The sequence below is a fragment of the Manis javanica genome, chromosome 13, assembly GCF_040802235.1.
Source record: "Manis javanica isolate MJ-LG chromosome 13, MJ_LKY, whole genome shotgun sequence".
NCBI classification, from domain to species: Eukaryota; Metazoa; Chordata; class Mammalia; order Pholidota; family Manidae; genus Manis; species Manis javanica.
This window is the reverse complement of record NC_133168.1, coordinates 88,443,538-88,455,693: the sequence shown is the minus strand read 5'-3', so window position 1 is coordinate 88,455,693 and position 12,156 is coordinate 88,443,538. Positions and strand designations below refer to the sequence as shown.

At 41.9% G+C, this 12,156-nt stretch overlaps 1 protein-coding gene and 1 pseudogene across 1 annotated transcript; one reads left to right on the top strand and one right to left on the bottom strand.

Moving 5' to 3' along the window:
* The first annotated feature begins 5,472 nt into the window (after positions 1 to 5,472).
* Positions 5,473 to 11,577, top strand: LOC108387282 (olfactory receptor 7E178-like). Its single transcript, XM_073220176.1, has 2 exons — positions 5,473 to 5,501; positions 10,635 to 11,577. Exons 1-2 carry the CDS (start codon positions 5,473 to 5,475, stop codon positions 11,575 to 11,577), a joined length of 972 nt encoding a protein of 323 aa, XP_073076277.1.
* Positions 7,440 to 10,183, bottom strand: LOC108387283 (protein TOPAZ1-like; annotated as a pseudogene).
* Positions 11,578 to 12,156: the final 579 nt, after the last annotated feature.

Below are 12,156 nucleotides of genomic sequence, written 5' to 3'. Positions count from 1 at the left end.
CACTGGGGAGCTTTAAAAGTATGGATGAATCCTCTTCACCATAGACCATGATTTCATTTGACTTAAGTGTAGCCTTAGCATGAGGATTTAAAAACGATCCCCATTAGCTGTCATGTATAATCATGGCTGGAATTACTGATATAAGTACATGTTTGTTCAGTGACATCTAGTGTGTTTGAATTATTTCCTGCTCATGATTAGGTGCTGAAGTTCTCAAAGTGATCTGAGCTCACACAAGGGACAACAGCAAGGTCCCCCTGGGAATGGGCAATGTGACTTTCCCCAACATCCTTGATATTTCTCTACCTACCTTTTCCTTGTGTACCTTGCAACTGCATATCTGTGTTGGTAATAAGATACTGTCCCCATGTGTACTTTACTTCAGCAAAGGTAGCTACCTCCTTTCACTAGTAGCACTACAGGGCTCAACTGGAAGATGCTCCTCCCTATTTCTTATCCTTAGAAATCAGCCTGTGCCTCTGATGTGTATGCACTACACGGGTGCCCATCTTTCCTTTAGAGATGCTGCACATAGTTTGTCCAGCCAGCTGGGGCTCTCTGAAAACATGTCTAATAACTAGTTTAATTTATTTGACCTTTGGCCAGTAACTAAACTGTCTGTCAACTTCATGAAGAGGAACTTTCATACTGGAGAAGGGAACACCCTTTAAAGAGGATAAAGCCATGCAGACTTAATAAGAAGAACTATCCCCAATTAAAAATGACCAACTAGTGTTTTGACTCCTTTGTTTTTCATGAGGTGATATAAAAAGCTTTGGGTGTGATCTACTCTGGAAAAAGTGGATAGGGCATGCCTCTGTTTCTGAAAACCAAAGAAACGGACAAACATTTGGAATTTGCCAAGGTAATTGTGATGGCTCATTTAATGTTTCCATTTGGCCCGACACTGGTGCTCAGATATTTGGCCAATTATTCTGGATGTTTCTGTGAAAGTGTTTTATGGCTGAGATTAGCATTTAGATCAATGCAGTTTGAGTAAAGCTGAGAACCCTCTATAATAGGGGTGGGCCTTACCCAATCAGTTAAAGGCCTTCATAGAAAAAAACTGATATGGTAGAGGAAGAAACCCTGCCAGCAGACTGTGTCTTGATTGAATTAGAACGCCTCACTGTTTCCAGCCTGCTGGTCTACCCTGTAAAATTTGGGCTGGCTAACTCTCCACAACCATGTGTACTAATTTCTTAAATCTCTCTTCTATTATACATACATACATACATACATAGACATATGTATATGGTTTCCTTTGACATCTCATTTTGTTTTCTCCCTAGAGGTAAATCTCTCTTTTTTCATTCTTTAAACTTTGAAATTCATAATGCATGCTACTAATATAAACACAAAGCATGGGGAAAAGCCTAGATGGAAATATGCCAAACAAGTCCACAGTAGCTACCTAGAATGTTGCTATTAACTTTGTTCTAAGGGAGGCATCACAGATAAAAGGAAGAGTATGGGATTTAAAGACACACTCCATCTAGATCTCAGCAAAAATTTGGTACCTGTGGCACCTCAGTGCACTTCAGATTCCTCATTAGTGAACAGGCACTCTCTGGGATGGAGGACACATCTGCAAACTGTAAGTCTGCTAATGGGTTAATCTCCAAAATATATAAGGAACTCCCATGAATCAGTAGTAAAAAAAACCTAATAACCTGGTTAATGATCATGCTAAGGATGGAAGTACATATTACTCTAAAGAATGTATACACATGGCTAACAGGTATATGAAAAAGTACTCATTATCATTATTTATCAGGGAAATGCAAATCAAAACCACCCTGAGATATCACTTCACACCTGTCAGTATGGTTATTATAAAAAAGGAAGAACACAATTGTTGGCAAGGATGTGGAGAAATTGGAACCCTTGTACAATGTATGCATAAGTTATTTATTTATTTTAATTATTTTGTTATCATTAATATGCAGTAACATGAGCAACATTGTGGTTACTAGATTCTCCTCATTATCAAGTCCCCACCACATACCCCAATACAGTAACAGTCCATCAGTGTGGTAACATGCTATAGAATCACTACTTGTCTTCTCTGCTGTGCTGTCTTCCCCGTGTCCCTCCACTACATTATGTGTGCTAATCGTAATGCCTCTTATTCCCCCTCTCCCTCCCTTCCCAAACCCTTCCCCCTCTAGTCCCTTTCCCTTTGGTAACTGTTAGTTCATTCTTGGGTTCTGTGAGTCTGCTGTTTTATTCCTTCAGTTTTTGCTTTGTTCTTATGCTCCACCGATGAGTGAAATCATTTGGTACTTATCTTTCTCCGCCTCTCTTATTTCACTGAGCGTAATACTCTCTAGCTCCATCCATGTTGCAAATAGTAGGATTTGTTTTCTTCTTACATCTGAATAATATTCCATTGTGTATATGTACCACTCTTCTTTATCTATTCATCTACTGATGGGCACTTAGGTTGCTTGCATTTCTTGGCTATTATAAATAGTGCTATGATAAACATAGGGGTGCATTATGTCTTTTTGAGACTGGCTTCTGCATTCTTAGGGTAAATTCCTAAGAGTGGAATTCGTGGGTCAAATGGTATTTCTATTTTACGTTTATTGAGGAACCTCCATACTGCTTTCCACAATGGTTGAACTAATTTACATTCCCACCAGCAGTGTAGGAGGGTTCCCCTTTCTCCACATCCTCACCAACATTTGTTGTTCCTATTCTTTTCTAAGTTGGCCATCCTAACTGGTATGAGGTGATATCTCATTGCAGTTTTAATTTGCATTTCCCTGATGATTAGTGATGTGGAGTATCTTCTCATGTGCCTGTTGTCCATCTGAATTTCTTCTTTGGAGAATTGTCTGTTCATATCTTCTGCCACATCATATATGTGGAATCAAGGTTTACCCATGTTTTAGTAGGGTTATTTGCTTTTTGGGTGTAGAGGCATATGAGTTCTTTATATATTTTGAATGTTAACCCCTTATAAGATAAGTCATTTAGGAATATATTCTCCCATACTGTACGATGTCTTTTTGTTGTGCTGATAGTGTCCTTTGCTGTACAGAAGCTTTTCAGCATGATGTAGCCCCATTTGTTCATTTTTTATTTTGTTTCCCTTCCCGAAGAGGTGCGTTCAGGAAAAAGTTGCTCATGTTTATATTCAAGAGATTTTTGCCTCTGTTTTCTTCTAAGAGTTTTATCATTTCATGACTTACATTCAGGTCTTTGTAAGTGTAAATTTTTTATAATGTGGTAGCCACTATGCAAAACAGTATGGAGCTTCCTTAGAAAATTAAAACTAGAGCTCCACAGGATCCAGCATCCCACTTCTTGGTACATACACAAGAGAATCGCAATCAAGATCTCAAAAAGATATTTGCATTCCTGTGTTCATTGCAGTACTAGTCACAATAGCCAAGAACTGGGAACAGCCTAAATGCTACATGTCCATTGACAGATGAATAAATCAACTGTGATTACATATTATAATTTCTTCTGATTCAAAAAAGGTGATTCTTCATTTGCAACAACATGGGTAAACCCTGAGACATTGTGCTCAAGGAAATAAGCCAATCCAGAGAGACTAATACTGTGTGATTTCACATATATGATGTACCTAAAAGAGTCAAATTCATAGAATTGTAGGGTGGAATGCTGGCTGCCATGGGCTGGCAGGAGAGGAGATGGAGAGTTACCAATCAAATAGTATAAAGTTTCAGTCAAGGATGGTGAATAAACTCTAGACATCAGCTGTACAGCATTATGCCTACAGTCAATGATAATTTATTACAAAGTCTTGTTAAAATAGTATATCTCATGTTAAGCATTCTTTCCATGATAAAAATTTGTCCTTAGAGACAAAACTATGAAGTGGGAAAATGGAAATACTATTAGATTCTTGATACTCTACATCAAGACCTAATTCCCCTTAAATTACTTGGTCATTTGAATGCATTTGATGATGATAAACTCACATGTTATTGTATGTTTACTTAACTAATAGGTCTTAATTTTGTATTAAGAAGTATGAAACTTAAAAGTCAGTGTAAGGGAAATTAAAGTTCCTATGGCCAGTCCTCACTTGAACCTAAACTACGTATGATGTACTTGACCTACTGCTCAGCTTCTGCTTCCACACCTGTAGGCAATAAGTCATACTGACTGAGTCACCATAGAAAGAGGTCTGCCCAGTGCCCTGTGAAGATGCAGAGGTGGAGAAGCATTTCAGACCTGCACACTGTTGGATGAAGATTCTCAACCTATTGCCAGGAGAATAAAGCTGAGTAATAAATGCTTTTATCCCAAGAATGTTCCATTGTCATTTCTCGGTCTCGCTGAATTCCTAGGGAACCTGCCCAGGGCTGAAATCCCAGGCAAAAGAGCCAGAAAGAAGAATATGTAACTTGGTTCAGCCACTATGAAAAACAGTTTGGATATTTCTCAAAAAACTAAAAATAGAAATACCATATGCCCCAGTCATTTCTACTTCTGGGAGTTTATCCAAAAACACAAAATCACCAATTCAAAAAGGTGTATGCATTCTTACGTTTATCACAGCATAACTTACAATAGGTAAAATAATGAAGCAACCTTGGTGTCCATTGATAGATGAATGGCTAATGAAGAAGTGGTACTACATGTACACAATGGAATATTACTCAACCATGAGAATGAATGAAATCTTGCAATTTGCAACAACACGGATAAACCTAGAGAGTATTATGCTACATGAAATATTTCAGACACTGAAAGAGAAATACCATATGATTTCACTTATCTGTGGAATCTAAAACCTAGAACAAATGAACAAATAAAACAGAAATGCACTCTATAAATACAGAGAACATTCTGGTGATTGTCATGGGGGCAATTGGTGTGAGGATAGTCAAAACAGGTTAAGGGGATAAAAAGGTACAAACTTCCAGTTAAAAATTAAATAGTCATGAGGTAAAAAGTACAGCATAGGGAATACAGTCAACAATATTGTTATATCTTTGTATGTTCACAGACGGTAGCTACACTGCTCGTAGTGATCACTTAGTAATGTATATAATTTTCAATGTGCTGCTGTACACCTGAAACCAATCTGATATATTGTATATCAAGTATATTTCAATTAAGAAAAGAGGAGGAGTATAGGTGAGATTCCTCTCAAAAAGTAGAAGCCTCAGGCCCTGCAAAGGACACCTACTTTTCCTACAACTCTATTCTGTTACTACTAACAAGTCCTCAGAGATGGGGAACACTAGGACTCATTTGGCTAATTGTGAGCTCCGAGCATTGAGCGTGCAAACCCACACAGCTGTAAATAACCAGCCTGTGCTCTGTGACCTTTCAGGTTGCTGGTCCCAGGACAGGTCTGCATGTGAGACCTCTCTCCTCAGAGTCACTGTCTGAATCAAGGGGTCCCTGTCAGTCCTGAGAACCGAGTGGCAGCCGCCAGCACCCCCAGGCACCAGAAGGGCCCTGGTTCATCTCTCCTTTGTCATGTCCCAGCAAAGAGGCAGTTCTGTCCAGTGAGTGCCGCTGGGGGTACCGGCTACAGGGGGAATTGGGGTCGCAGGTACGTGTCATCAGGAGAAGCAGGCAGCTGGAGCAGCCAGATGGGAGGGTGCCAGTATGCAGCGTCAGCGCAGACAGTCATGACGTGTATGCCCTCGGCTCTGCTGCTGGGCATCAGCTTGCATTCGGAGTCCTGCCTTATTCCCACTCTGTTCCCAGCCCTTACAGGCATCTCTCTCACCACACTGAGAAATCAGTCCCTCTCAGCTCTCTCCTAAGGATACGGTGTGATCATGAGGGTGATGACAAAGGAGAACGAGGCCGGGTGAGCGTGGACGTGACACCGTGGCGCTTGAGTAGATTCCCAAGGGCCAGGCTGTGAATGGAGTGCTCTGTTATCTGTCTAGTCACCCCTAAGGTATATGTGCCCTGTTATCATTCTTCCAGAGAGGATGAAGGGATGACAGACTGTCAGTGTAACTGTTCCTGATCATGAGAGAGAACGGGATGAAGCCCAGCTGGAGTTAAAGCGTCGGGCTGGAGACGCAGGGCGCCCAGCCAGTGGCCATCCCTTGCCAATGAAACCCGCCATTTCACTTCTCTGCTTACTCCACACAGACACCCTCTGCCCACCGTGCTCTTGTCTTTGGAGGTCACTGGCAGGCCTCTGTGGGTGAAGGTGGCACTTGCTGCATATAGTAGAGGAAGGCTCACTGAGATGGCCAGGCGGGACCGCAGTAAGAGCTGGCTCATGAATTTAGGGCCGATCTCTCTCAGGCACCTACTCCTGGATTTAGCCTAGGCTGTCCACTTCCTCCTCTGTTCTCTCAGTTAGCCCTCCACCATGTCAAAGAGAAACAGAAGGTCACTGTATCCAGTTCCCTCCGCACTCAGGAAACCAGAACCTATGGGAAGATGCCCATAAGTGGGTTACTGATTAACACCTCCTAACCTCTGATATAATCTTTCTAAATTTTAACGCAGTAAAGAAGTTAACTGCATGCGCCTCTGCAATATAATTTTAAGTCCCATCTGCCATGCTTATTAACTAGTTACAAGAAGCAAGTTCTTATTATCACTGAGGGTCAACATTGTCTTTTCAGTTGATTCCTAGTTGATACCATTGAGGAAGGACTAAATAGATGATGAATAGTACCTATGTGATTAAACATATGATGGATGCATACAACAGGCAGAAAATGTAGGGATTATAATTCTTAGTAGCAAATGCACTAATCTTTATTACATTCATCCAAAGTATATGGTGATCGGATGGGTGGCTTCATTTTCAATGGACATCTGACAAAACATTTTCTTTTTGTCCCCAGACAACTGGGTACTGAGTACTTGGAGGGAAATGACTGAGTCACATTCATTTCTGATTCCCCAGAGCTTACATTATCTTTGGAACAGTGCTGGCAACAACAACAACAAAAAGTTAAATACTGAATAAATCCTTCCTTGGTTCACAGAAACAGAGCACAGTCCTTACAGCTTGCATACCTGTTTCTTTCCTGGTTTTGTCTTTATTTCAGGGGTGCCCTGCAGGACAAGAGACGTAGTGAAATGGTACTGGTTTGTGTCTATGCCAGGAAACCCAAGAAAAATGACAACTCATGAGGATAACTGGTACATCGAATAAAAACCTTCTGATGATAAATATTTGACTTTAATTGAGAATGCAGATAATATAGTTCTACCAGTGATAGCTTATCAATATTCTAAATCAGTGGAATTGCTTGCACTGTATTTGAATGACAGAAGGCTGCTTCTTTCATTAAAACATCCTTTAATTGGAATGATTCTTTTTCCTTGAGGGGGAAGAACACTTCTTATTCAATGTGTTTCCTTAAAAAAGCAGGCTTGTATTTTATTGCCTTTTATTTTCAACAATGATTACTTGAACTTAAAAAAAATGCCTTTATTAACTAATGGTTTCTGAAAAGTCAGTCCTACCCAGCCCACTTCATATTCTCTTTTAACCATTTCAGGGCAGAACAATGTTCCAAATTATAAACCTGTTCCTTATTAACATTGACGGTCATGTGTTTAATGAAAAGCTTTGGATCCTATATACGAGCAGCCATTATTAATCTTTCACTGCAGCTTGGTAATCATCCTTGCTCCGAGATTTGTTTTCTTCACATCTTTTCAAAACTATATGCAACATCTGTGTTCCAGGACTCTGAATACTACTAGCATTAGATAAGAGGAAGATTTCTATAGCTAAAAGCATTTCAATCTCATATAAATAAGATGGCATCAATAGAAGTTTTCGGTATAAATTTCCCTCCAGTGGTGGGTAGAAACCCATTGAAAGAGCACTTTTGTAGTGGGCTCTGGCTTTGAGCCATAAACAACTTCTTCCTAAAGAAGTAATTAATCTTCTAAGAAAGGAAAAATCGATAGGGATGCTCTTTGAAATCATGAATTCTGCTACAGAAGATGACATACCAAGATTGTTGCTTTCTATACAGGTATCTAGAAGTTTATTAAAAAGAAGGCTATACTGTGAGACCTCCACAGTTTCTTGAGAATTTAGGAAACCTGGTAGATTTTGCAAAGCTTCAAATGTCTGTCTGTAAAGGCTCTTGGCTAAGAATTCGTGTGCAATTGTACAGAGCAGATTATGTCGATTGAGTACATCCAGTCTGTCACCAGGTCACAATGGTGTACTGATTATACGGTCTGACTCCCTTAGTACCCAAATGGCACCATCTAGGCTTCCACTGTCTAGAAAAATTTCTGCTGCAATATTCACAGTTTGACATCTTGGTGCTAACTTCTTGGGTCCTGTAAGTCCTTTTAAACTTGTAAAATGTATTTTTAATTCATAAAGTTTATCTAAAACCTTCCTTCCCTTGGACCACCACAACAGCTTGTGATAGAAGTACATAACACTGATTCCGATTCTTCCCAGAAAAGCTTTATCTACTTCACTGTTTTGTGAACCTTTGGTAACTGTTTCAGCAAATTCACAAAATGGTAACACTTGGTCTCTCGTCTTCACTGTCTTTTGTAAAGTGTTTCAGCAATACAAGCACAAAATCTTTGGAAATCTGCAAAGTTTTCACAGCTCATTTTTATGTTAATGTATAAACTTCCTGATTTGTTCCAGTCACCTTTTTCTTTACAATGCTCTATTTCATTCAAGGCTGAATCTAAAGCACACTTCCAGTTCTTTTTAAATTGCCTCATTTGCAACCTGGATTCCAAATCCAGATATGCAGTTATTTCTTGTTTGGAAGGCTGTACTTGGCATAAAAGCTTAGTGTAGTTAAGGTGTTCTGGGTCAAACACCATCCCAGCTTCAATAAGCTTGCAAAGGATATCAATTAAAGGAGGCACAGCATTCCTTAATGTTATAGATGCCACATGCTCAAATATTTCTAGTAATATTTTCAGAGCAGGCAGCATTTTAACCATTATGCTGAGGTTCACTACCTGAAATACTTATTTCAATAAACAATGTTTGAGTAAAGAATTTAGAAGATCATTTAGCACTTGTAAATCAAAGTGTATACCTGGAGGAAACTTTCTGTAGTACTCCATAAATATATTTACTGCACGTTGCAGCAAACACAGCTCATTGATACTTATGTACTTCTTAAAACACATCCGTGCAAACCTTTTCACCCCCTTGCTCAGGCACATGAGCAAACTTGCATTGTGATCGCTCACAGCCACGTAATGTATTAAAATGAAATTTGCAATACCTATGAGGTATCATCAACCCTAGGGGTTTCTGAAACACCTCTACATTTTTTTCCCTCTTGATGATCTCATAAGTTTCAGAATTCTGCAGCTTTAGAAGAGAATGTTTTCCTGGAAATCTGAAATCATTCATCCAGGGTTTCAGTAATGTGTCTTCTTGATGAGCATTTAGATGAGCATTAGATTCATGAGAATCTGAGAAGCACAGAGGTTTTGGGCCCAGCGCTGCTAATTCACATTCACCAACCACAATATCTGTATTTTTAGAATCTTTGCTTTTGCAAACTTCATAACTATTTTCTTTTTCTTCTTTAAGAGTTACCTTGTCTGAAAATCTACTCTTTTCATCCAAGTCTGAAACTGTTATCTTTTCACTGAAGTCTCCTGGCTTTTCATTTTCAGAGGTCTCATCCGTAACTTCTCCTAAAGAAATGTTTGTACCTTTGGAATCATGTTTTAACTCATTTGCTGCTGAGAAGGAAGCACTGATCTCTGACCTCATCAATCCAGGATTCAGTACAGGAACTTCTCTTGGCTCTTGGTCCTCCATTTGGCACATTGAAAGTACTCTACTTGGTGATAAGTTGTAAGTTCTTGTAACACTCAAGTTACTGCTTGGTTCTTTTATTTCTGGAAGTTCCATGTGCTTGGAGTCTGTTGACTGGTGCTCCTCAGCAGTGCTGGGCTCCTGGCTTATCATGGGGATCTCTGCAGTAAGTAAGAACTCCCCTGCATTGGAGACTCCAAAGAGATCAGGTCAGTCCCTGGCTGTGGATCATCCCTTGAGGATTCAGTAACTTCTTTTTTCCGTGGCCCGGACGCCCGGCTGACCATTCTCCTCTTCTGCGAGCTCCCCTCGCGCTCCACGGCCCCAGGGCTTCCCACCTTGCCGGGCCCCAGCCGCCGGCCTCGCTTCCTTGGGCCCCGCGCAAGACCTCCACGTCCCAGGGCCGGCGCAGGCCCGAGAGGGGGGCCGCGGCATCCACCCCTGGCCGCCGCCCTGCCAGCCGAGGGCAGCTGCTTCCGTGCGAAGGTGGCACCCGCACCAACCGCTCTGGCCCACACCGCCCACCTCCTCAGGTCAGGCCCGGAAGCGGAAGTGGGGCACGCGCGGCCCCCCAGGCTTGCACTTTATGGTATTCTCCAGGATTGCTCATTTATCCCTGAATGTCCTCTTTTCTTCACATTCTATATCTGAGTTTCTCTAATGTAAGTGTGTATAAAAGAGTGAATAGGCTCAGAAACCAGTGAGGAAAACAGTGCTAGGAAAATTGGTTTTCAGACAGTGAGCAATACTGCTGAAGGGATGGGAGAATGTGACCCCACGTGTGGACACTTTACTTGTGAACTGCTTGCCCGCAAACCATGGACACAGGCCCAGGTACCCACTTACCTGCTTCTTTTTTTCCCAACACTCTTTTCTTTTTCAAAAGGTGTCCAAGCTCCACAGAACCACAAAACCTAACACGTGTCTCAGAATTCCTCCTCCTGGGCCTGTCAGATGATCGGGAATGGCAGCCCGTCCTCTTCGGGCTGTTCCTGTCCATGTACCTGGTCACCGTCCTGGGGAACCTGCTCATCATCCTGGCCGTAGGCTCTGACCCCCACCTCCACACCCCCATGTACTTCTTCCTCTGCAACCTGTCCTTGGCTGACCTTGGTTTCACCTCCACCACGATCCCCAAGATGATAGCGGACACCCAAACCCACAGTGGAGTCATCTCCTATGCAGGCTGCCTGACGCAGATGTCTTTTTTTATGTTTTTTGGGTGTTTGGACAGTCTTCTCTTGGCCGTGATGGCCTATGACCGGCTGGTGGCCATCTGCCACCCCCTGCACTACACGGCCATCATGAACCCCCGCCTCTGTGGCTTGTTGGTGTCGGCATCATTTTTCACCAGTCTTCTGGTCTCCCAGATGCACAATTCGATCGTATCTCAGCTCACCTATTTCAAGGATGTGGAAATTGCTCATTTCTTCTGTGACCCTTCTCAACTCCTCAGCCTCGCCTGTTCCGACACCTCCACCAATAACATAGTCATGTATCTTGTTGGTGCCATCTCCGGGTTTCTCCCTATCTCCGGGATCCTCTTCTCTTACTACAAAATTGTCTCCTCTGTTCTGAGAGTCCCCTCAGCAAGCGGGAAGCACAAAGCCTTCTCCACCTGTGGCTCTCACCTGTCAGTCGTGTGCTTATTTTATGGCACTGGTCTTGGGGTGTACCTCAGTTCGGCTGTCTCACTTTCTCCCAGGAATGATGCGGTGGCCTCGGTGGTGTACACTGTGGTCACCCCCATGCTGAACCCCTTCATCTACAGCCTGAGGAACAGGGATATCAAAGCGGCCATGTGGAAGCTCTTCAGCAAAAGAGTCTAATCTCAGCCCTAATGCCATTAATTTGAACATGCATTGGAAAATGCAGAAAGCCAAACACCTTCACCTGCCAGTTATTTCTCACTCATCACATCATTCTGGCAGAGCATGTGGGTTCCACCTCGTCTTGCTTAAAATCTGAATATTGCTTCCATTAGTACATCTTTAATGGAGCTGGAGGTGTGTCAAAATTCCTGCATGATGGAATCCAATTATTTCCGTGGGTACTTCGGGGGATTTTCACTGGTGATCCAAACATCCTGGGAAGATGAACTACTGTCTTTTTATATGTTTAAAGTCTGCACCTGTACAGCAGCTCTTGTGTATTTTCCATACATGTCGCTCCTTCATAAATCTCGGTATGTAGGTTATGTATGAAGATGCATTTGCTTGTTTCAGCCTTGGTTCTTACTGGAATCATCTGGGAAACTTCTCGATACTGGTAGCTGAGTCTCCCCAACAGAGGTTCCTGATTTCATTGGACTGGGGTGTGGCCTGAGCATGAGGAGTTTTAAAAGCATCCAGATGGTTCCAGTGTGGAAACTGACATTGAGACCTACTGATTGATGTAAGTCTGATCAT